Source organism: Procambarus clarkii, chromosome 42, assembly GCF_040958095.1.
Source record: "Procambarus clarkii isolate CNS0578487 chromosome 42, FALCON_Pclarkii_2.0, whole genome shotgun sequence".
NCBI classification, from domain to species: Eukaryota; Metazoa; Arthropoda; class Malacostraca; order Decapoda; family Cambaridae; genus Procambarus; species Procambarus clarkii.
The window spans coordinates 6,385,855-6,412,152 of record NC_091191.1 but is presented as its reverse complement, the minus strand read 5'-3'; the positions used below and the strand labels follow the sequence as shown (position 1 = coordinate 6,412,152).

Here is a 26,298-nt window from a genome sequence, read left to right as displayed (position 1 = left end):
CACAGAATTCCAAGCGGTAAACAGAGTTGTTTGTTCAGTTAGTGGTGTATACGACGCAGGTTAGCAGTGTGTGTGTGTGTGTGTGTTTTTACCTGTCAGCATACACAGTTTACCTGTCTCATTGGACAGTGTTTGCCTGTCCTTGTCTGCGGGAAGCTCTGAGGAGCCTGGAGCGTCGTAAGTGTCAAGCAGTTAACATTCACTGTCGTATTTGTTCTTGAACAATGAGGACGGAAGTGGCGTCCACAACTACTGATTGGAAGCTACCAGTCGGGTCTAAAACCTGTACCGACATGAACATTATGACATTATAGCGACATTATGACGGAGTAGCGATGACGTAGGGGGTACATACCTTCCTCAGGTCTTGACCCTACTCAGTGATCTCCCGTCTATAAACTGCACTTCCAGCTTCCAACTATGTCTGCTCATCTTATTATCCTTCCTTGCGGGAAAAAATTGTTCCCTGTCCGCCTTATTACCCTCTGTATTTTGTACGAAGTGATCATGTCTTTCTCTGGCTTCTTCTCTCCTTTGCCAGGGTGTAACAGCTGTCTAACTCCCAGGTACCTATTTACTGCTAGGTGAACAGAGGCATTAATGTGAAAGAAACTATCCATTTCTTTCCGCCTCCGCCGGGAATCGAACCCCGACCATTAGGACTACGACCCCATAGCGCTGTCCACTCAACCGCGAGGTGTGTGTTTGGTGAGTGTGCTTTCTTGCGTGTATGTATATCTGCAAGCGTGCAGGCGTGCTTGCCTACGTACTCACCTAATTGTGCTTGCGGGGGTTGAGATCTGGCTCTTTGGTCCCGCCTCTCAACCGTCAATCAACAGGTGTACAGGTTCCTGAGCCTATTGGGCTCTATCATATCTACACTTGAAACTGTGTATGGAGTCAGCCTCCACCACATCACTGCCTAATGCATTCCATTTGTCAACCACTTGTGTGTGTGTACTCACCTAGTTGTACTCACCTAGTTGTGTTTGCGGGGGTTGAGCTCTGGCTCTTTGGTCCCGCCTCTCAACCGTCAATCAACAGGTGTACAGATTCATGAGCCTATCGGGCTCTGTCATATCTACACTTGAAACTGTGTATGGAGTCAGCCTCCACCACATCACTTCCTAGTGCATTCCATTTGTCAACCACTCTGACACTAAAAAAGTTCTTTCTAATATCTCTGTGGCTCATTTGGGCACTCAGTTTCCACCTGTGTCCCCTTGTGCGTGTTCCCCTTGTGTTAAATAGACTGTCTTTATCTACCCTATCAATCCCCTTCAGAATCTTGAATGTGGTGATCATGTCCCCCCTAACTCTTCTGTCTTCCAGCGAAGTGAGGTTTAATTCCCGTAGTCTCTCCTCGTAGCTCATACCTCTCAGCTCGGGTACTAGTCTGGTGGCAAACCTTTGAACCTTTTCCAGTTTAGTCTTATCCTTGACTAGATATGGACTCCATGCTGGGGCTGCATACTCCAGGATTGGCCTGACATATGTGGTATACAAAGTTCTGAATGATTCTTTACACAAGTTTCTGAATGCCGTTCGTATGTTGGCCAGCCTGGCATATGCCGCTGATGTTATCCGCTTGATATGTGCTGCAGGAGACAGGTCTGGCGTGATATCAACCCCCAAGTCTTTTTCCTTCTCTGACTCCTGAAGAATTTCCTCTCCCAGATGATACCTTGTATCTGGCCTCCTGCTCCCTACACCTATCTTCATTACATTACATTTGGTTGGGTTAAACTCTAACAACCATTTGTTCGACCATTCCTTCAGCTTGTCTAGGTCTTCTTGAAGCCTCAAACAGTCCTCTTCTGTTTTAATCCTTCTCATAATTTTAGCATCGTCCGCAAACATTGAGAGAAATGAATCGATACCCTCCGGGAGATCATTTACATATATCAGAAACAAGATAGGACCGAGTACAGAGCCCTGTGGGACTCCACTGGTGACTTCACGCCAATCGGAGGTCTCACCCCTCACCGTAACTCTCTGCTTCCTATTGCTTAGATACTCCCTTATCCACTGGAGCACCTTACCAGCTACACATGCCTGTCTCTCCAGCTTATGTACGTGTGTGTGTGTGTGTGTGTGTGTGTGTGTGTGTGTGTGTGTGTGTGTGTGTGTGTGTGTGTGTGTGTGTGTGTGTGTGTATGTGTATGCGTATATGCGCGGGAGACATAAGGAAAACATTTACACAAACACAACACGTGTGTACGAAACTGAGCCAGCATAAATCAGAGGAATTCGTCCAGCAGCAGCAGCAGCAAGGTCGCGACGACTGGTACACCGACTCGCCATGGGTGCCACACGCCATACAGTGTGACTGGCAACCTCTCCCCTTACTTTACTGCCATTGTTGCCAGCGGCACGCAGGCTTTAAGTATAGTTCTCTTAACTCGTCACCACGCCAAGGTTACCACCATGCTCAGGGCTTCACCCGGAAAACAGGAAAAGATTATATATATATATATATATATATATATATATATATATATATATATATATATATATATATATATATATATATATATATATATATAATCAAACAACAGCTACTGATTCATCCGGTACTTTCACTGCTAGCCCGTCAGGGGTTCTATCTTGTACTTTCACTGCTAGCCCGTCAGGGTTCTATCTTGTACTTTCACTGCCTGCCTGCCAGGGTTCTATCTTGTACTTTCACTGCTAGCCAGTCAGGGGTTCTATCTTGTACTTTCACTGCTACCCAGTCAGGGGTTCTATCTTGTACTTTCACTGCCAGCCAGTCAGGGGTTCTATCTTGTACTTTCACTGTCAGCCAGTCAGGGTTCCATCCGGTACTTTCATTGCCTGCCAGTCAGGGGTTTTATCTTGTACTTTCACTGTCAGCCAGTCAGGGTTCCATCCGGTACTTTCATTGCCTGCCAGTCAGGGGTTCTATCTTGTACTTTCACTGCCAGCCAGCCAGGGTTCCATCCGGTACTTTCACTGCTAGCCAGCCAGGGTTCCATCCGGTACTTTCACTGCCAGCCAGCCAGGGCTCCATCCGGTACTTTCACTGCCAGCCAGCCAGGGTTCCATCCGGTACTTTCACTGCTAGCCAGCCAGGGTTCCATCCGGTACTTTCACTGCCAGCCAGCCAGGGTTCCATCCGGTACTTTCACTGCCAGCCAGCCAGGGTTCCATCCGGTACTTTCACTGCCAGCCAGCCAGGGCTCCATCCGGTACTTTCACTGTCAGCCAGCCAGGGTTCCATCCGGTACTTTCACTGCCAGTCAGCCAGGGTTCCATCCGGTACTTTCACTGCCAGCCAGCCAGGGTTCCATCCGGTACTTTCACTGCCAGCCAGCCAGGGTTCCATCCGGTACTTTCACTGCCAGCCAGCCAGGGCTCGCGGCCTGGCTTCACGTACGGTGATAAAAATATACGCCTGACGCACTAAAATTACAGTGACACGAGAATGCTGGCACAGACATACATCAAGGGCTGGGGGGGGGGGGCTCCACACGTCACTGCACGCGCTTATTCATACAGCGACCTCATACACCTGTTGTATACTCAGATATACACAGTCTCAAATGCAGACATGATAGAGCCCAATAGGCTCTGAAACCCGTGTACCATTTGACTGACAGTTGAGAGGCGTGACCAAAGAGACTCCAATTCACATCTTCATAACTTTGCATTTGTCTGAATTAAAATCTAAATTCCACCTCCCGAGGAATACGTCACAGATCTCTGTTCTGAACCACTTTAGGTAATTTTAGTTCTTTTTTACATATATATGGAACACGCTGGGTCCTAGAGTACCGACTCCTAGTAGTACTCCATCGTCTGGTCTGACAGCGGCACTTCATGAAGTCAGTGCTGCTTCCCTAATGAGTGCCATGAGTGCCTCACACTCTCATATATCAATTGAGATTCCTCGGTCCATTTCATTCCAATATTCCCCATGCACGACACATTTCTTCCATCCATCAATCTCCTCATTTCCTCAGTTTGATGGGGTGCGTGTGATCTCTAGGGAAATGAAGTGACGGATTGAAAAAGAAAAGAATGGACAGATTTTCACAATTAATTCTATCCATCAGTCGTAATCTTCCTCAGCGTTGTCAAGCGCTTCCTCTGGTAAGTTGCTATCTCTGTTGCCTCCCACATTTTCTCTTCCTAAGCCGATTGGCAGCTCCTGCCTCGCCCCTGGCAGCTCCTGCCTCGCCCCTGGCAGCTCCTGCCTCGCCCCTGGCAGCTCCTGCCTCGCCCCTGGCAGCTCCTGCCTCGCCTCTGGCAGCTCCTGCCTCACCCCTCTCAGCTCCTGCCTCGCCCCTGGCAGCTCCTGCCTCGCCCCTGGCACCTCCTGCCTCGCCTCTGTCAGCTCCAGCTTCGCCCCTGGGAGCTCACATCAGCCCTCGTCAGCTTCGAACTGTGTGTTTACACACCTCTTTTTGTTTCATTCTTATTCTCTTCATCTGTCAGACTGCCTATCTTCCCGCTCTCTCCCTATCTTCCTTCCTCCCCTTCTCCTCTTCCTCTTCTCTCTCTTCATCTTCCTCTATCTCTCCTTTCCCCCCCTTTCTTCCTCTCCTCCTTCCCTGCCTTCTTCTCTTCCTAGAATTATTATTGCATTAAAACACTCGTGTATTCTGTAAATAAGAGAAAATCAGACGAGAAGATATAGGTGGAAATTAGAAAGGTAAATGAGCCAGAGACACACACGTACTATTCCTGTTGATCAGCAGGGGGGAATATACTGAAGCAGATGTTGTGGAAGCCACCTCCATCTACATTCAAATGACAAGTGAAAATGTGAAAAAGAATGTCAAGCGATTTAAAATATCACCAGGTACAAGTTGCTAAGATTCCGGACCCAAATTGTTTGATGCTTCTTTAAGAAGACGGAAAGGAAATGTCAGAATTTGATTATATTCCTCCTCCCTGTCACTGTTTTCACTGCTGTCCTCTCGTCCATGTCTATGGTAGTGCCCTTCACTGCCCTTGCCTCGTCCACAGCCCTGACAGTGCCATTCACTGCTGTGAGGGTGCCAGGGCCTGTGGCACCCCGCGTGTCTAGCGCCCACGATAGCCTTGCCTGCGATGTTTTGAAGTCTCTCGGAAAGAAAAACATTTTATACGTCTGGAATTGATCACTTCCTCGTGACGACGACTTGCTGGTCTTGGAGGATAGGGAGCGAGTCGCCTGGGATTTTTCACGCTTCTTTGTCATCTCCTTTCTACTCTCTCTCTGTCTCTCCCTCTCTCTCTCTCTCTCTTTGTCTCTCTGTCTCTCTCTGTCTCTCTCTCTCTGTCTCTCTCTCTCTGTCTCTCTCTGTCTCTCTCTCTGTGTCTCTGTCTCTGTCTGTCTGTCTGTCTCTCTCTCTCTCTCTCTCTCTGTCTCTCTCTCTCTCTGTCTCTCTCTCTCTTCTCTCTCTGTCTCTCTCTCTCTGTCTCTCTCTCTCTGTCTCTCTCTGTCTCTCTCTCTGTGTCTCTGTCTCTGTCTGTCTGTCTGTCTCTCTCTCTCTCTCTCTCTCTGTCTCTCTCTCTCTCTGTCTCTCTCTCTCTCTGTCTCTCTCTGTCTCTCTCTGTGTCTCTGTCTCTGTCTCTGTCTCTGTCTCTCTCTCTCTCTCTCTCTCTCTCTCTCTCTCTCTCTCTCTCTCTCTCTCTCTCTCTCTCTCTTCGTCGTTTCTGCTTCTCATCCAAACTTTTTAAATTTCTTAACCTTATTCTCATCCTGCACCGGGATGTTGGTCCTTCTGGACTGGCGGTCAAACAGCCTGTTGTTGAAGACATGTGGCTTGACAGCTTCAGTTGAGCAGCTGGGACACTGTGTCAATATTCGTTTAGTAATATATTTGAGACTTGTCACGTGGTTAAATATATTTGTCATAACTCTTTGTCAGACTATAAGAACCTTTCCTTTTGATATCTTGATACCTAAGGAAACACGTTTTCATTCGTTTTCAATTTTATCAACGGGGTTTCATAATATTTTGTGCATAAACGTCAAATCGTATCGACCAAGAAAGGGGTGATGGATGTACTGAGAGGAAGAAGGGAAGGGACATGAGAATAAGAATAAGAACACATAAGAATACCAGAAGAAAGGAAACAGCAGAAGACCTGTCGCCTCATACGAAACAGCTAATCTTTATATCCACCCAAACACGTTAATATGTCTAACCTACGTTTGAAACAATCCACCAAATCCGCATGTATTACGTTACTCAATCATTTGTTCCATAGATCAACCACCCTGTTTCTAAACTAGAATTTAACCAGGTCTTTCTCAGAATCTAAACTACCATAGACCTGTAGGCGGTCGACTGGCTCGCTTAAACCATGTCTAAATATACACACAGTGAACCTGTCAGTGTGTAGACCCGTACTCGGGGCCCTGGAGCCTCGTGGCTGAAGATAATAGAAGTGACCTAACATGGGGTTAATGAGAGGGCCTTGTGGACCCCCTTGAAGCATACTGAATTACCTGGGTCCAAGTAGCTCCATACTGCTTGGCAAATACCAGTCATATGACCCTCTGTCCTGCGTGACAGTGAATACCAGCATTATCCTCACTTTAATAAGACTATCAAAATCCTCAGATTAGGCAAAATTGTAATTAATTTTGTCAATAAAGATGTTAATAATAATAAGTCATACGTGTGTGTGTGTGTGTGGGGAGAGAGAAAGAGAGAGAGAGAGAGAGAGAGAGAGAGAGAGAGAGAGAGAGAGAGAGAGAGAGAGAGAGAGAGAGAGAGAGAGAGAGAGAGAGAGAGAGAGAGAAAGAGTACATAGACACATAACAATAGCAGTAAGCGAGAGGTGTGTGTATGTGTGTGATGCAACATCCCCCCCAGCCCCCTTCACCCCCCCCCTCAACCCCCCCAGCCCCCTCCACACCCCCCTCAACCCCCCCCAGCCCCCCTCACCCCCCCAGCCCCCCACCTCCCCCCCACCCCATGCAATAACCTGGTTACATCACCACCACCGTTCATCACGCCACGGTCCACAATCGGACGCCTCTGCCTGTTACCTCCCCCCTTAATTACTTTTTAGTCTCATTAATCAGTCTGACTTTCACCTGTGTGAACACTTTTCTCAGCCCGGGGTAAATATTTCCAGCACAGGAATATATTTCGTCGCCGCTGCTGCTGCTGCCATCATTGACTGAGGTGTTGGATCCAGCTGGTGAGACGCAACATTGCTAACTTTGATGCAACATTTTTCAATTAAATTTCTTTCTTTATTATGCACCCCATACCCATCCCGTGGGCGGTGGTGGAAAGGGTTACAGAGATTCACTGACGTCCAATTTCGATTTTTTTTATATGAATTCAGCAGCGCCAGCTACGCTATGCATAGATACAGGTATACATGTAGACACAGGTATACATGTAGACACAGGCATACACACTGACATAGGCATATAGACATACATACAGACACAAATCTAAAGAATTATACGCACTCGTAAGTATAAACGCATGTATTTTTCTGCCAATGACGCATTGGTAAAATGTAGAGCAGCATTGTGTTGCTGCAACAAGCAACTCATAACCGCAACATCTTGAAATAAACTTTGCAGTTTGCGAGACACATGACAATATGCAAATTAAATATTATAAAAAGGTTCGATATTACATATATTATAAATAGTGTTTGATCTACAATACTCAGCCTTGACGTTGTTGTTGTTTTAGATTTAGCTACTTAGAACGAAGTGTTGATGTAGCACGGGCTATGGTGAGCCCGTAAGAGGTACTCAGCCTCTTGCAGCTCGTCCTTATACTCACCTCAGAGGTTGTCACAGAACTGTGTGAGTAATTAGACACTTCAAGTTCAAGTTCAAGTTATGTTTATTGAGATAAGCAATAAATACATCTCAAAGGGATAGAGTAGCTTAGGCTATTTCTACCCCCCCCCCAATTAGACACTTGAAGGTGTCACACGATCAAACATCACATTCACTCCAAACATCTATACCGTCTACGGGTTACTCATGCCCGTGCCACCTCTTGTAGTGGGTCAATAACAACAATAACCTCCGGAGTTTCCACCTTCCCAAGGTTGGTGTTCCCAACGGGTACAATTCTTCCCCTTTTTGTGTTCTGTCTTGTGTTGATACTTTTAATACCCTATTAATATCCCCTCTTTTAATACCCTATTAATATTCATGAAGGTCTCCGTGGAGAATTAATCAAGACTCTTCGCAGCCACTTGCGAAACCAGTACATCTTTACTCAATAATATATGTTTACATTTATTAAACAATTTATGAGCTCCGAAGCACTACGAGGGTGTTGATAATAGCAAAAATAATATTAGGTTGTGAAGGTTGAAAGCTCGTAAAGTCTCTAAAACCGCTGTTACTGAGGAAAGATGTACTGGTTCCGTAAGTAGTAGCGTAAATACTTGAAGACTCGTGATCCTGGAGCACACCTTGTTATAGTGGTCTGGGGTGCCATGCCAGTCGCTAGTTTGAGGCTTCGAGACCACAAACTAACCTTACAATGTGTGATGAGTTGCCTCGGTCCCGCACACCTCTAAAGGCTACATTGAGGTGCTTCCGGGGCTTAGCGTCCCCGCGGCCCGGTCGTCGACCAGGCCTCCTGGTTGCTGGATTGATCAACCAGGCTGTTAGACGCGGCTGCTCGCAGCCTGACGTATGAGTCACAGCCTGGTTGATCAGGTTCACCTATGCTGTGTACTGAAGCTTCTAGGGGAAGCCTCCGTGGCCAGGTAGCCTTTGGAAACCTATTGCACTAATCCAAATAATATTTTCTAAGATAATTACCCATGTTCAGCTTTTTCGTAAGTAGACAGAGACTCTACATTACATAGTCTCCGTGGCGCAGTGGTAATACACTCGTCAGCGATTTGACCTGGGTTCGTATCTTGGCCGCGGAGGATTGACTAGGCGCCAATCCTTAAATGTACGCCTCTGTTCACCCGGCTAGGGAATGAGCACCTGGGGCCAGATTCACGAAGCAGTTACGCAAGCACTTACGAACCTGTACATCTTTTCTCAATATTTGGCGGCTTTGTTTACAATAATTAAACAGTTAATGAGCTCCGAAGCACCCGGAGGCTGTCTATAACAATAACAACAGTTGATTGGCAAGTTTTCATGCTTGTAAACTGTTTAATAAATTGTGACTCATCGTGACTTTATTGTGACTCATCGCCTGCATATGTTTAATAAATGTAACCAAAGCCGTCAAAGATTGAGGAAAGATGTACAGGTTCGTAAGTGCTTGCGTAACTGCTTCGTGAATCTGGTCCCTGGTTGTTAAACGACCTGGCGGGTCGTATTCGAGCGAAAATTAAGATTTAAGATACACGATCTTCCTTCCACCGGAGATTTAACTTGTCGGATGCTGTGACCTCTGAATCTTGCCTCAGCATCATGGGAAATACATATGGATAGTTCAGACTCATCTCGTCGAGGAGGAATGGGGGTCTAAGACCTGAGAAAAGTATCATCGCTACTGCTTTAAACAAGCCTAATCTAACCTAGCCTAACCCAACCTAACCTAATTAAACCCATTTCAACCTTAACCTTTTCCTTAACCTAACCTTTGCTAACCTTACCGTAAATAAGAGACAAGGGCTGTGATTTACTATACAAGTGTGCGACGTCACTATGACGTCACGGTGTTGATGCCGGGACAGGTTTTAGACCGTTTAGACCTCCTCCCCAGGAAGGAGCCACTCACCTCTTCGTCCGACACTCTGACGCAGACGTGGAACATCTGACAGCCAGCCTCGGGGTCGGCGTAGTAGCCGCCCGTGGCCTTATCGTTGCAGGTGAAGTTGGTGTCGGGCAGCATGTCGTGGGAGTAGTTCGGGGGCGGCTCCTGCGCCCCCACCAGCAGGAAGAGCAGCAGCAGCAGCAGCAGCAGCACCAGCAGCAGGCGCGGCTGCCCGGCTGGGCTAGACATCAGCAGGCTCGCAAGACCTGAGGGAGGAACAAGATGAGGCTTTTGGATATATGTGTGTTTGGGGGGATGTGTGTGTTGGGGGATGTGTGTGTTGGGGGATGTGTGTATTGGGGGATGTGTGTATTGGGGGATGTGTGTATTGGGGGATGTGTGTGTTGGGGGATGTGTGTATTGGGGGATGTGTGTGTTGGGGGATGTGTGTGTTGGGGGATGTGTGTGTTGGGGGATGTGTGTGTTGGGGGATGTGTGTAATGGGAGATGTGTGTGTTGGGGGATGTGTGTGTTGGGGGATGTGTGTGTTGGAGGATGTGTGTGTTGGGGTTGTGTGTTGGGGGATGTGTGTGTGTTGGGGGATGTGTGTGTTGGGGGATGTGTGTGTGTTGGGGGATGTGTGTGTTGGGGGATGTGTGTGTTGGGGGATTTGTGTGTTGGGGGATGTGTGTATTGAGGTGTGTGTGTGTGTTGGGGGATGTGTGTGTTGAGGTGTGTGTGTGTGTTGGGGGATGTGTGTGTTGAGGTGTGTGTGTGTGTTGGGGGATGTGTGTGTTGGGGGATGTGTGTATTGGGGGATGTGTGTGTTGGGGGATGTGTGTGTTGGGAAATGTGTGTATTGGGGGTTAGATACTACACTAGGAGGGTGTGTTTGGGTGATCTTGGGAGGGGGGGGGTGGGGGTGTATTTACAAATAATCAGTTGTGTGTTTATGGTCAAGAAGGTTTATGTGTACAATGTCAATAATACTCTTGTTGTCTTTCTTACTCGTGTGTAAAAATGTAAATATTCGTAAAACATAAATATTCGTAAATTGTGTAAATTTGAAGGTGGCTGCCTATTCTGAAGAACTTTAATAATATAGGTTCACAATGTCTTCATTATTAAAAAAAAAATAATGAACTCTGCGACTTCAATTTCAAGTTACAATGTGTCGTGAACAGGATGACATCAGGTAGATACCCAGGCTATCACTGTGGATACTCAGGCTACCACTATGGATACTCAGGCTACCACTATGGATACTCAGGCTACCACTATGGATACTCAGGCTACCACTATGGATACTCAGGCTACCACTGTGGATACCCAGGCTACCACTGTGGATACTCAGGCTACCACTGTGGATACTCAGGCTACCACTGTGGATACTCAGGCTACCACTGTGGATACTCAGGCTACCACTGTGGATACCCAGGCTACCACTATGGATACCCAGGCTACCACTATGGATACCCAGGCTACCATTAATTCACAGTATGCGCTCAAAACGTAAATTACACTACTTACGTAGCCTGGGCGCGCCGGGGCTCATCCTGCTAGGCTCTGGTCTCTGCAAAACAAAACCCTAAGTTAGGGAAATCTACATGACAGGGTAATATCAGGGAAAGGGTAGACTACACGACACTGGAATGTCAGGGGGAATGATGGGGTCGATTGTATACTACAGTCGTTGGTCAGCATGTCCTCATCAACAATGGCTAAGTGCTCGCTAATTCACCCGCCAAACTCTGTAAATGAAAAACGGTTTATACACGACTCACAACTAAAGACGTTTGAATATTTCTCGAACAGTGCTTCGACCTCTGTTCGAATCGCCACGCTCTAAATGCTTCACCCACGTACTTCAAATACAGATAATCGCTAACAGAATCAAAACACCTAACCTATACCTAATTATACAAAGAACTTTAATATAGTATAAACTTAATTTCTATGAGAAAATCGTACGGGCCATGAACAACCTGTTCTTTTACAAATTACGTCTGAATGTGGTCGTTTGCCCGTATGGCCGAAAATGGAGGTAATTTGAAAATTAAAAAAATTAAAATAAATTTGGGATTTTTTCCCACAACAGCAAGTTAAGGGTCCTCTGGTAGGTTAGGAGGGCAGGAAGTTCTCCTAAATTTACAAAACGTCATGAAAATCGTTAATTGAATGTTTCCTTTCCTAACCGAGTAAGTCGGAGGACTCAAACAGAAAACGGAACAGTAGTGAGCCGATTTCATTTCAAATTTCGTCTGTTTTTGCACATGAGCGCATTCGAGTGAAAAGCGACGTAATTTGTAAGAGGACGGGTTGATGCATGTCCGTGCCACCTTTTGGGTGGCTTAATCTCCATCAATCTTTATGAGAAAATAAGTAGGAGCCATGAGGTGGATTCGAACCTATCCACTGGGTACTCCCATGTAAGCTCTTAACCACTTCACCATGATATGCTAAAAAAAATTGCAACCTGGGACTCAACTGCATCCTCTAGCGCTCCTGATGCTACCATTGAAACCTAATCATGGTTTTCACACCCTTTATGCTCCCTCATGGTCGCTCCAACGCTTCTCAAATGCCCAAAGAAATTGTGTATTTGTTATTCTTATATATATATATATATATATGCGTGGTTTCGTATATATGCGTTATGCGTGGTTTCCTCCGAGGCTATGGGTCCCCCTTCTTCCAGCTAGAGGTGGTACTCTATATATATATATATATATATATATATATATATATATATATATATATATATATATATATATATATATATATATATATATATATATATATATATATATATATATAGTATAATTACTATAATATAATATACATACACACACTAAGCTTGTATCAAGGTTCTCCCCAATGTGGAACTACAGACCCTCCTCCCAGGATGCAACCTCACAACAGTTGCCTAATTCCCGGGTACCTATTTACTGCTTGCTCTCTCGGTAGCAAGCTCCAGAGTGCCACACGTTCTCTTCACCGAGGCGAAGGGTCACCCACCAATTCAAGCAGAGGTGTTACCCCCGTGGTTACAGTGCCTCCTTGACCTTGTGAATCAGTCTACCTGAGAGAATTGCTCCTGTAACGAGCAGTTACCAACTTCTCACCTCAGCATTCCCCTGTGATTTTCCAATTCCGAACACATCAAGGCGTCTTTATAGGCACGAGCTGAGGGAGTTATTATTTCCTTCTCTGGGTCTGGTAATGGCGCCTGGAATAACTTACTGGCCACTCCCAAGAGTTACTGCTAAACAATTTACCTTTGCAGGCGATGAGTCACAATAACGTGGCTGAAGTATGTTGACCAGACCACACACTAGAATCGACTTGAGAATGGTCCAGGACGGACCGAAACGTCGTCGTTCCTTCAACTTCTAGTGAGTGGTCTGGTCAACAATTTACCTGTGCTTACTGCTGGCGTAATGGAGGCTAATGACGCTCCTAATATTATTCTCTTAAAGTTATAATTTATACATTTTGTTGTGAAGCAGAGTTGGTGTTGGGGAATTATATAGTTTTTTTTGGACGATGCTTAAAGGATTTCCGCATCGTTTTTCTCCTGTTTATTGCCTGTTAAATCTTGTTTATCGTTATTCGTTAGGGGAGAGGTCAAGGTAAAGAGAGGAGTAACAAGGAGAGTGGGTGAGAATAGCAGTGAGAAGGATAGTGGGTGAGAATAGGAGTAACAAGGATAGTGGGTGAGAATAGGAGTGAGAAGGATAGTGGGTGAGAATAGCAGTGAGAAGGATAGTGGGTGAGAATAGGAGTGAGAAGGATAGTGGGTGAGAATAGGAGTGAGAAGGATAGTGGGTGAGAATAGGAGTGAGAAGGATAGTGGGTGAGAATAGGAGTGAGAAGGATAGTGGGTGAGAATAGGAGTAACAAGGATAGTGGGTGAGAAAAGGAGCCAGATGACCCAAGACTTCCTGTTTATGATGCTTGGAGGTTAAGGGTGATGATATATGCATTGTTGCAAATTCCCAAACTAGACTGCAAGCTCTACTTGATTCATTCGCTGCTAAAAGCATTGAATGTGGTCTTGTTATCTCTATAACTAAATCCAGAGTTCTCCATCCCAAAGAGAAAACTCATGTCCCTATAGCTTTCAAGGTCAACAACCAGAACATTGAAACGTGTGGGCAGCACAAATACCTTGGAGTTGGTATTAACAGTGACATTGTAAATGATCTACACCGTAGGTTAAAAGAAAGACTAAAACCATTGAGAACACTTACTGGTAAGAATATTGGTATCAATATTAAATATGCTAGACTATTCTATATGATGTTTGTTAGATCTCTCGTTGATTATAATGCTCTGCACTTAATTAATTTCCCCTCCTCTGTGTTGGACAAACTTGAAGTAATACAGAACGAGGCCATGAGGATAATTCTTGGTGCCCCAAGATGCACAAGAATCATCAACATGAGGGAAGAACTGAAGTTTCCAACCATACTAGAGAGAATAATGCAAGTTAACACTACCTTCTGTCTTAAAGTCATGAGAGATCCTACATCTCCTACATTGCTCAGAGACAAATTATTTAGTGCTGTTAACACCCTTTTGACTGGTGCCGACATACCAACTCACTCCTTTTATGATAATTGGCTGAGAAACAATGCTTACAATCTCATTAAACTTAACATTCCTTTTAAGTGCAATCTACCAGTCTCTGATATTCCTCTTTATCTGTACCCCACCATTCAAGTATCATACACACCTGTCACCAAGAAAGATAATGAGAATCTTGCTCTACTCAAAGCTGTCACTCTTGAAACAATTGCCTCCTCCATCGAGAGTCTAAGATCTCACGAGCACTGTGTCTACACCGACGGCTCAGTCCAGTCTTCTACTGGACGGACTGCAGCGGCATGTAGGTTCTATAGAAATAATATCTGCACAAAGTCTGTCAGTGTCAGGTTAAACAACTGGCTGACCTCCACACAAGCAGAACTAGCAGCATTACATTTAGCAACCAGCACATTAAAAAATATTGGAGGAGGAATAATATTCTGCGATTCAAAGTCTGCTCTTCAAGCAATCGAAAACTTCTCTTGGAAGATCGACAGCAAGAACCTCATACTCCCAATTATAAATGACCTAATTGATGCACAGAGTAAAGGGTCTCGAATTTCCTTTGTATGGATACCTTCACACATAAATATAACCCATCATAATGAGACAGACATTGCAGCCAAATTAGCGTGTAACAAGTTTGAAGTTGAATTAGATCTAGGTATCCCTATCTCTGCTGTCAAAACTGTATTGGTCCAAACATTCAGATCTGATAGGAAAGAACTTACTGACTCCCAACGACCTGAAAGTACTAGTATAAAAAGCTATGATTTGTTCAGATCTGAAACCTACATCTATGGACAGCACAAAACGTCCACTAGACTGTGCGACACAGTGGTTGCAAGGATCAGGTTGGGTTACCGTTACCTGTGGCAGGTGGCTGCAGGTGACGGGTCTCCCAACCCTGAGCACTCCAGTTGCAAACTCTGTGAGCAGGAACTACGGCATGATCTCCCGCACTACATCACTGAATGCCCAATTATTAGACCTTTCAGACCAGCTGGCATGAGGTACCTGGAGCTTTGCAATTACTTTATTCACTCTCGTATTCTTGAAGATATCCTCACAGTATACCCAAAATTTGCCAGTGCAGGCTATTAAACACATGACTCTGTATGACTAACCATCCTGCGAGATGGGGACTTGTATTACCACTGCTACCTTATTCAATCTTGTGTTGTTGATATCCTCAAAATGCATCCGGAGTCTGCCAGTGCAGACTCCGCAATCACATGCCTCTGTATGACTAACCATCCTGTGTGATGGGGATTTTATAGCATCACCTAGTTAGTTTTTTTTGACACACTGTACTCCACTTCATATAGTCTAGGGTAGCTGCACTAATGCAGATGTACCTAATATGTTAATAAAAAAAAAAAAAAAAAAAAAAAAAGGTTAAGGGTGAGAACCATTAACTATAATGAATACTATTGTGGGTGGGGGGAGGCTGATAATAGAACAGTAATACTAATAATAATGGGTGCACTTGTTGCTACAATAATACTTTTGGCGGGAGGAGTGATAGTACCATCGTAATGTAAGCAGTTACACCATTAAATATATTAAATATTATAAATAATTCATGACACCCAAAACGCCTAGCCGCGAGAAAAATATATTGTAAATATTATGTTTTGTTTTGTTTAGGATTCGCTACAAAGTTCCAGGTAGCACGGGCTATGGCGAGCCCGTAGTGGACGTAAATATTAATAACTCATCCAGTATTATATGGCAACACTGAGGCCTAGCAACCAATCGTTATTACGCGTTTAGTTTTTCAGTCATTTTCGTAACTTTTATATTTGTTTAATGGGGAGAAAAGGTGAATAGTGAAGCTTTTATCGGCGGCCATCAAGACTGAGGAACGAGTCTTGAACGACATAATCGGCACAGATCATCCGCCATTACGGGCTATTCATGCCCGTGCCACCTTTTCGGTGGATTAATCTTTATCAATCAATCATCATCCGCCACGGGAGACATCACCCGTCACGCAGGGTGCAGTCGCACCTCTACAGACCTCCAGTATCAGCCCTTGATACTGGTAATGGCTCCAAAGGGCCACCACTTACGGGCTATTCATGCCCGTGCCACCTTTTGGGTGGCTTAATCTTCATCAATCAATCAATCATCATCCGCCACATTACACTTAGGTGCGTCCTGCCATCTACAAGACGAGAGAGAAGTACCGCATCACGCCACCTGCTTCTACCAAGCAGTGAGAATACAGTGCAAGATTACAGTGCAAGATTACAGTGCAAGATTACAGTGCAAGATTGCAGTGCAAGTCCCCTGGGCTGGGTAACCTTATCCAACATAGAATACATATACTGTCACCTCTACAAATCTGTATTCACTTTCCCCCCTGCCTCCGAAGATGTTGCAGAGAGCTTCAGCGAAACGTGCCCTATAGCAACCTACTTCAACCCTAATAAAACTGCAAACACAAAAAAATTGGAGTTAATTTTGAATTCCTTTCCATGAACATAAGAGCTTTATGTCATTGATCTAACCTTGTATTATCTCCTCGTGTCCACCCGGATGTATCAAACTGGAGACATCGGCTACCAGAGAGAGAGAGAGAGAGAGAGAGAGAGAGAGAGAGAGAGAGAGAGAGAGAGAGAGAGAGAGACAGAGAGAGAGAGAGAGAGAGAGAGAGAGAGAGAGAGACAGAGAGAGAGAGAGAGACAGAGAGAGAGAGAGAGAGAGAGAGAGACAGAGAGAGAGAGAGAGAGAGAGAGAGAGAGAGAGAGAGAGAGAGAGAGACAGAGAGAGAGAGAGAGAGAGAGAGAGAGAGAGAGAGAGAGACAGAGAGAGAGACAGAGAGAGAGAGAGAGAGAGAGAGAGAGAGAGAGAGAGAGAGAGAGAGAGAGAGAGAGAGAGAGAGAGAGAGGCGTAGACCCTCGTGAGCCACAAACTAGTGAACGTTTAATGCTCTCATAAAATAGATAAATAGACAGCCTTGTTAATGGAGAACGCCTCACACACCTGCTGGTGTTGGTTGGAAGGCTGGTGGTGGTGGTTGGGTGGTTGTAGGAAGGGGTGGGATAGGTGGTTGGAAGGAGTAATGTAGGGTTGACTGGTAGGGGGGATGGATGGTTGGGACAGAGGGAGAGCGAACGCCAGCTCCTGGAACTCAATCTTTGGTTAGGAATTTATATATGGAGTATTGGTGGTAGTTATAGTAGAAGTAGTGGGATAGTAGTAGTAATAATAGTATAGTTGTAAAGTAAGTGGACATAAATGTTATCACTCGTGACAGCTGGCTAGTCCGTCATCACTTGTGACAGCTGGCTAGTCCGTCATCACTTGTGACAGCTGGCTAGTCCGTCATCACTTGTGACAGCTGGCTAGTCCGTCATCACTTGTGACAGCTGGCTAGTCCGTCATCACTTGTGACAGCTGGCTAGTCCGTCATCACTTGTGACAGCTGGCTAGTCCGTCATCACTTGTGACAGCTGGCTAGTCCGTCATCACTTGTGACAGCTGGCCAGGCCGTCATCACTTGTGACAACTGGCCAGGCCGTCATCACTTGTGACAGCTGGCCAGTCCGTCATCACCCATGACAGCTGGCCAGGCCGTCATCACCCATGACAGCTGGCCAGGCCGTCATCACCCATGACAGCTGGCCAGGCCGTCATCACCCATGACAGCTGGCCAGGCCGTCATCACCCATGACAGCTGGCTAGGCCGTCATCACCCATGACAGCTGGCTAGGCCGTCATCACCCATGACAGCTGGCCAGGCCGTCATCACCCATGACAGCTGGCCAGGCCGTCATCACCCATGACAGCTGGCTAGTCCGTCATCACTACCACAAGACGCTAAACATTTACATCACAACAATCTAAAACATCTCACATTACTAGACCGTAAACGCTATTATCACCAGGGGGGCGTTGCGAAGCCTTCATATACTCAAGACCTAATTCACGGACATCTTAAGAGGTTGTTACCACCATTTGTGTCACAACCGTTACAGAATATGACGTTCTTGTCTGCGTGGAGGTGTTTGTGTCGGCCGCTGTCACCGACGCGTGTCGGAGGCTTCGACGTGTTCTTCGTTTAATAGAACGTTACATTAACTGCAGATTTCACTGATGTGGAGCATCGTAGACTCGGATTCGGGTCTTAAAATTACGAGGCCGTTGTTCTACCAACTAGGCCATGGATTCTCACATCTTGGTTGGATGGTTGGTTGGTGGCAAGTTGCATATGGTTCATGGTGCTGCTGGAGATCCATAACACACTTTTCCCATTTTTTGTTAATGGCGGAACTTGGGTGCGGGTATCATGTCCATTTACCCAAAAGTTCCTCAGAGCCGTGGCGGGTCCCACCACCGCTGGGTGTGGTGGTGGCCAGGTGTGGTGGTGGCCAGGTGTGGTGGTGGCCAGGTGTGGTGGTGGCCAGGTGTGGTCGTGGCTGGGTGTGGTGGTGGCCAGGTGTGGTGGTGGCCAGGTGTGGTGGTGGCCAGGTGTGGGCCGGGAGGTGTGGTAAAGCGGCTGTGGGGTTTTCTTAAAAACCAAAGTTTACATCTTTGTAAAAAGATGTAAACTAATATCTCAGTTTTTCTCTTCAAGGATGATTTTCATGGTCTGGTTTACCCTTTGTCGTTTGTTGATGTTGTTTAAAATTCGCTACTTGGAACTTTTTTGTTCCAAGTAGCACGGGCTATGGTGAGCCCGTAGTGGACTTTTTTCTTGCCCTTTGTCGTGGTGCCGAGCCTTTTCACAACCCTCCCGGTATTCTCTCCCTCTTTTCTGTTTGTTTTTCCTTAACTAAGTTTAGGAGTTCATTAGGAACGGCGTTGTTGTTCTTAACGAAATTCCAAGCTAAGAAATCTTATCCTAGACTCTAACTGTAGGTACTCTTTTATTTAATGAGCTTATTATCAGTATCCATTGTCATTAAGCTAAATTACTATCTCTCCTAGTTACGGTTTGTTGCGATTCAGAGAACTACGGGCTCACCATAGCCCGTGCTACTTGGAACTTTTTGTTCCAAGTAGCGAATCTCAACAACAGATTCAGAGGAAATCTATCTTGAGAGAGTAGTCGAGGTGCTGAAAATTAAAGTCGACTGTGTTTCCTTGGTTGTCGTGTTCCCACGTGTCCGACTCCACAAGAACCGGATCTTGAAGTAATCGTGAGATTACTAGCTGGAACCTCTGAGAACGACCACTCGCGCCCTTACGCCCTTCGAAGATCAAGATCACTGGAAGACATGACGCTGCAAGCTGAAGGAATTAAGAAGTGATCGCTGGCCGCAGCGCGAGAGAAACCTCGCACCAGTGATCAGTTTTCGCCATTTTTAGAAAGCTTATTAAGCTTCCCGTGAAGCTGCGAGGCTCAGCAGATGATCCCCCGCAACCTCAGCAATTAGAAAATAAAAGTATAGCCTGAAAGTGGAATTTTTGTTGGCTATTAATACATGCTGGAGCTTCACTCCATCGGTTCATTAGCTTCTTAGTCCCAGTCCCACTATCAGGATATCTAAAGTTATATTATCTTTATCATTTTATATATTCACCAGTTCGGTAATTTGATGAGTAACTGTGTTTATGTTTTAAATGTATTGCTCCATATTTTTTTTATTATCTTTACATTTTTATTTTACATTGGATAACTTTATTTTCATTTACATTGGATAACTTTATTTTCATTTACATTGGATAACTTTATTTTCATTTACATTTGAAAGCTTCTCTTTTGCAAAGAATTTTGTAATCGCATTTTTGAGCAGGATTGAAGGGACAGAAACCATTCTTTGGGGGAGTGACTGAGGAAGATATGTAAATAATTGGATATTTTTGGTTCATGATCTATTAAAAAAAGTATCCTCCGGTTCCTATACGTCCCATTCCTCTCCCATATATTTTTACGTAGATTTAAAATAAAAACAAAAAAACAAGATATCTGTTTTAGATATCTGATATATATAAAACAGATATCTGATATCTATTACATAGATACCTGTGGTTTACACTGTCCAGTCTGAGCAAGTTAAGTTTTATGAACTTATGTTAAGTGCTGTAAGTTTCATGTACAACGAGGCTTTATCAAAGTAACTTTGAGGAGAGAGTGCTAAGATAGTACGATTAGCACTTGTATGGGGTAAGAGGACAAGGACCTGGGATATAAGGAAAAAGGTGTCGATCTACTAAGATCATCTGCGATCGAAGCGAAGCCGTCTTTCTACCGACCGTTCCAAGAGGATAGACTGAGACTTTCTCAAGACATCACACACGAAATAAAAATACAAAAAAATGATTTTAAGTGGCACTATACTGTTCAATTTCAACATGTACACTTATTTTTTTCTAACTAAAATATTCCAAGTATCGAGTCTATATAGAAGTAGAAGTAGAAGTGGAAGTCTACTTTTTTCACACCTTAGAAGTAGACGCTCTCAAGGCAATCTACCGAACAGAATCCTGCCAGATGAAAAAAAAAGAGAAAAGCATGTAGAGACAAAAATAAATAACATCATAAGGAATTTCTATCATAAAATCCTACTTTGGAAGAAATATAGAGACAGGACCAATGGCTACATGGCTCTGCCTCCTGGTCCCCGCCTCGGGCGCCGCAGCTGTTTGACAGACACGCACAGAGAGTGAACTTGGCATTGGTTGTTGACGCTACACTTTACACCTTCGTGTCAGGTGTGGGAGGCGAGGACTGCTGTTTGTGTACCATCAGGCTCTGGCTCTCAGGGAGGTGAACCCTACAAGCATCACTGCAACAGAACGAGTGAACCTTGCAAGCATCACTGCAACAGAAAGAGTGAACCTTGCAAGCATCACTGCAACAGAACGAGTGAACCTTGCAAGCATCACTGCAACAGAACGAGTGAACCTTGCAAGCATCACTGCAACAGAAAGAGTGAACCTTGCAAGCATCACTGCAACATTGAGGTCAATTAAAACCAACCCGAACACCTGTCCAAAATACTGGAGGACGACCACGCGTCTGTCCACCTGGTCGTCCTGGGCAAAGTTGGTCTAAAAGTCTATCCATGAAGGAGAAGTCGTTCTTCATGTCGTGTGTATGTGCTGGATTACCACATGACACTAAGGACGCTTCGACCCTTTACAACATAATTTCCAGATGTGACTTTTCTCTCAGGGACACAAGTTCGATCCCATTGTAGGGCTTCAGTAGTGTCTCTTATAACCACATTCTTGTGATTTAATTGTCTGTCAGTTTGTAAACAATTGTGATGAGAAAGCTTTGGGAAAACAAATGTATATTATTTTCTTAAGTAACGCGAGGAAAAATGAATGTTAACTAATTGGGTCCTTATATTGGAAGAATTACAGGTTGAGGAGGGCTCCGGGCGCCGGGTCTGACGACGGAGGCTCACGTGAGAGACTATAGCAGAAGGCGAGGGAAAGTTACGCTATTTATTACCTTGACACTGAGCTCAAACTCGACCCAATCACCGCCAGACCACACGGACTCTACCGTATATAACACGACCCCCCAATCGCCTGGCGACACAGACCTTACACGACCCCCAATCGCCTGGCGACACACGACCCCAATCGCCTGGCGACACAGACCTTACACGACCCCAATCGCCTGGCGACACAGACCTTACACGACCCCAATCGCCTGGCGACACAGACCTTACACGACCCCAATCACCTGGCGACACAGACCTTACACGACCCCAATCGCCTGGCGACACAGACCTTACACGACCCCAATCGCCTGGCGACACAGACCTTACACGACCCCAATCGCCTGGCGACACAGACCTTACACGACGCCAATCCAGTCCGTCCTCCTAAGGTGTATCCCAACGTCAAGAAAACGGTCAAAACGTTTCCTTTTCTAACCTACCAGAGGACCCAAAACAGAAAACGGGACAGTACGTTACTTTCACTAGCCGCTTCCATTTTCTAGTACGACAATTTTTTTGGCGTTGTGTGACGCATACGGGCGATAAGCGACGTTCTTGGTAGGACAGGTTGAATTATAACCCTTCGCCACCTACCATCCCGCACCACACGAAGGAATTAAACATTTAACATTAGAACATTTAACATTTACAGTCTCCGTGGTGTAGTGGTAAGACACTCGCCTGGCGTTCCGCGAGCGCTATGTCATGGGTTCGTATCCTGGCCGGGGAGGATTTACTGGGCGCAAATCCTTAACTGTAGCCTCTGTTTAACGCAACAGTAAAATGTGTACTTGGATGAAAAAACGATTCTTCGCGGCGGGGATCGTATTCCAGGGACCTGCCCGAAACGCTACGCGTACTAGTGGCTGTACAAGAATGTAACCACTCTTGTATATATCACAAAAAAAAAAAAAAAAAAAAAAAAAAAAGACGTATCTTCAGTGTTTCTTGGCTACTTAACTAAGAGCTCAAAGCACACACTTAACAAGACAGCTTAAATCTTGGTGAAACTACCGCCTTCAGGTGGTCGCCTCCACTCATGATCTGGAACATAAAACATTTGGAGGTGAAAATTGAAAAAAAAACGAGTTTCGAACAAGAGTGAAGAATGGGGGAAGTAGGGTTCACCCTGATGCACCTGTCCACATAAATAGGTACCTGGGAGTTAGACAGCTGCTACGGGCTGCTTCCTGTGTGTGTGTGTGTGTGTGTGTATGTGTGTGTGTGTGTGTATGTGTGTGTGTGTGTGTGTGTGTGTGTGTGTGTGTGTGTGTGTGTGTGTGTGTGTGTGTGTGTGTGTGTGTTTTTATGACCTCTCAGCGGTTGAACCCTAAATTCTGAGGTGTCAGTCATCTGTTGCAAGGACTCGTGACCCACTTAATTCCCAGCAAACGAACCCTTCAAGCTGTGTATATAGTGAGCCACACCTACTCTCTCTCCCCACCCTAGCACGCCGGCCACTCACCCTGAAGACATGTGCTACCATGATTCACCAGCCACCACCTCCCAATCACGTCCGTAGAACCAATAGAACAATAGAACCTCCGTGTTCTATTGTTCCCCCCATACTACACATCCCAGGCCTTATCTTCTCAGTCAGGCCTCCGCCAGAGGCCTCTCTGTCTCCGTCAAAATACCTCTCTTGTTGAGGATTTGAGTTCCCTTATTACTGGATTACCCTTATAGAAAACTTCTTAACTTTCTCTTATTTTTATCCTTTTTTTAGGTGTGCATAAGATGCCTATGATATCCTGTTTATGCCTCGCTGAGGTATGATTTGGTGTTATTAAGTTTGTCTTTCTTTAAGGCGCGAGTCATTTGTTTCTGCAGTGACATCTTTTTCTTTCGTGTATTAGTGTCTTACGACCTGTCTTGCTGCGTTCTCCATCCTCCTTCACAATATTCTCATTGGCTGACTTACAGGTCGGGTAGGTCAGTAGGTGATTTACAGGCATAACGTTAAACTTTTCGCAGCGGTCTGAGAGCTCATGCCTTTCTCAGCTGTCTAATAACTTATACTTTTCCTGTAATGGGCGTATCGTCGCAAGCGCTGTGTAAATTGTACATGGTCAGCTGTAGTGTGCACCAGCAAGGACGTGGTCAGCTGTAGTGTGCACCAGCAAGGACGTGGTCAGCTGTAGTGTGCACCAGCAAGGACGTGGTCAGCTGTAGTGTGCACCAGCAAGGACGTGGTCAGCTGTAGTCTGGACCAACAAGGTGAGTGGACGTGGCCAGAATCCTTGACCAAACTTGATGAATGTTTAAATGTAGACCTCTCCCAGCTGATGAAAGAGCCGTCGATGGTTAAAACCGTTGTAATTGCCAAATGGCTTAGTATGTAATATTTGTGTGTGTGTGTGTGTGTGTGTGTGTGTGTGTGTGTGTGTGTGTGTGTGTGTGTGTGTGTGTGTGTGTGTGTGTGTGTGTGTGAGTATCGTCCAGAGTAGCACTGTATCTTCTAATTTATGTATCCTGGTGCTCTTACAGCTGAAGACAACTATCACACAGCATTATACATTATACTTTATCAGCGAAAACCTCATCTCCAATTATATCTTAACAGTATAACTGTTACTGTCTTATACCTGCCTTTAATGACACATTTATCATATAAGATGAATTATACTGCATGATGAGAGAGATTACTGTAATAATTAGTCTTCACGAAGTAATAGAAACATCTTCAACAAGGGACCACAACATGAAGTTTGTAACAAGGAAATTAGATTGTATAGTGATGCTACAGTTATGTACCGTGAGATGACTTTTTAATTACCTGATTAGTAATTAACTATCTTTTAAGTGTGTTGAATTAGTGTTGGAAAAGGTAAAGGAAGCGTCATCGTCGTTACAACTGACCTGTTCTGGAAGGCTAATTACATCTTGGCCATTACCAGTTTCCAAAATGGCGGATTTTCTTTCTAACTTCATCTATATTTTCCTCTTTTTGATTTCTATCTCTTCGGAAGTCGTATTCACCCCTCATCTAGATGCTTATCTTATATCTGGGGTAGTTCTTGTACTTCTTATTGCAGTTCAAAACTGTTGGCTTGGTCAGGTCATTTGACCTCGTGTACATGGTTGAGTTATTAGCCTCCCACTGCAAACCTGCTTCTCTGATTTCTCTATTTTTCTCTTCTATCTCTGCTTCAGTAGCTCCTGCCATAGTAAAACTTCACTTCCTGCTAGTGTGAAGTTTCTTCTGGTTCTCCTTATAAGGTTCACTTGGTTTTGCTATGAAGTTCACTTTGCTATGAAGTTCACTTTGCTATGAAGTTCACTTTGCTATGAAGTTCACTTTGCTATGAAGTTCACTTTGCTATGAAGTTCACTTTGCTATGAAGTTCACTTTGCTATGAAGTTCACTTTGCTATGAAGTTCACTTTGCTATGAAGTTCACCCGGTTCACTTCTCTCCGGCTGGTCGCTCTAAGACACGCTAAATGATCACACTGACCCATGTCTTCACAAGCACCAAGCTTATCCTCCAAGCACTGCCGTGGGAACTGAAATTGTTCAAAGTCATGAATTTCTCTACGAGTTGTGTTTACCTGCGTCCAGGCAGTGTGTGGTGGAGGTACCTACACTCCAGGTAGTGTGAGGTGGAGGTACCTACACTCCAGGCAGTGTGAGGTGGAGGTACCTACACTCCAGGCAGTGTGAGGTGGAGGTACCTACACTCCAGGTAGTGTGAGGTGGAGGTACCTACACTCCAGGCAGTGTGAGGTGGAGGTACCTACACTCCAGGTAGTGTGAGGTGGAGGTACCTACACTCCAGGCAGTGTGAGGTGGAGGTACCTACACTCCAGGCAGTGTGAGGTGGAGGTACCTACACTCCAGGCAGTGTGAGGTGGAGGTACCTACACTCCAGGCAGTGTGAGGTGGAGGTACCTACACTCCAGGCAGTGTGAGGTGGAGGTACCTACACTCCAGGCAGTGTGAGGTGGAGGTACCTACACTCCAGGCAGTGTGAGGTGGAGGTACCTACACTCCAGGCAGTGTGAGGTGGAGGTACCTACACTCCAGGTAGTGTGAGGTGGAGGTACCTACACTCCAGGCAGTGTGAGGTGGAGGTACCTACACTCCAGGCAGTGTGAGGTGGAGGTACCTACACTCCAGGCAGTGTGAGGTGGAGGTACCTACACTCCAGGCAGTGTGAGGTGGAGGTACCTACACTCCAGGTAGTGTGAGGTGGAGGTACCTACACTCCAGGCAGTGTGAGGTGGAGGTACCTACACTCCAGGTAGTGTGAGGTGGAGGTACCTACACTCCAGGCAGTGTGAGGTGGAGGTACCTACACTCCAGGTAGTGTGAGGTGGAGGTACCTACACTCCAGGCAGTGTGAGGTGGAGGTACCTACACTCCAGGCAGTGTGAGGTGGAGGTACCTACACTCCAGGTAGTGTGAGGTGGAGGTACCTACACTCCAGGCAGTGTGAGGTGGAGGTACCTACACTCCAGGCAGTGTGAGGTGGAGGTACCTACACTCCAGGTAGTGTGAGGTGGAGGTACCTACACTCCAGGTAGTGTGAGGTGGAGGTACCTACACTCCAGGTAGTGTGAGGTGGAGGTACCTACACTCCAGGTAGTGTGAGGTGGAGGTACCTACACTCCAGGTAGTGTGAGGTGGAGG

General features: G+C 45.5%; 1 protein-coding gene across 1 annotated transcript in view; it reads right to left on the bottom strand.

Annotated features, from left to right (window-relative positions):
• The window catches only part of LOC123770393 (uncharacterized), an 89,607-nt gene that overhangs the window by 20,712 nt on the left and 42,597 nt on the right, over positions 1 to 26,298 (bottom strand). Inside the window, 2 exon segments of the mRNA XM_069339861.1 lie at positions 9,693 to 9,934; positions 11,199 to 11,241. Of these exon segments, the coding sequence (XP_069195962.1) occupies positions 9,693 to 9,934; positions 11,199 to 11,223 (267 nt within the window). The 5' untranslated portion in view covers positions 11,224 to 11,241.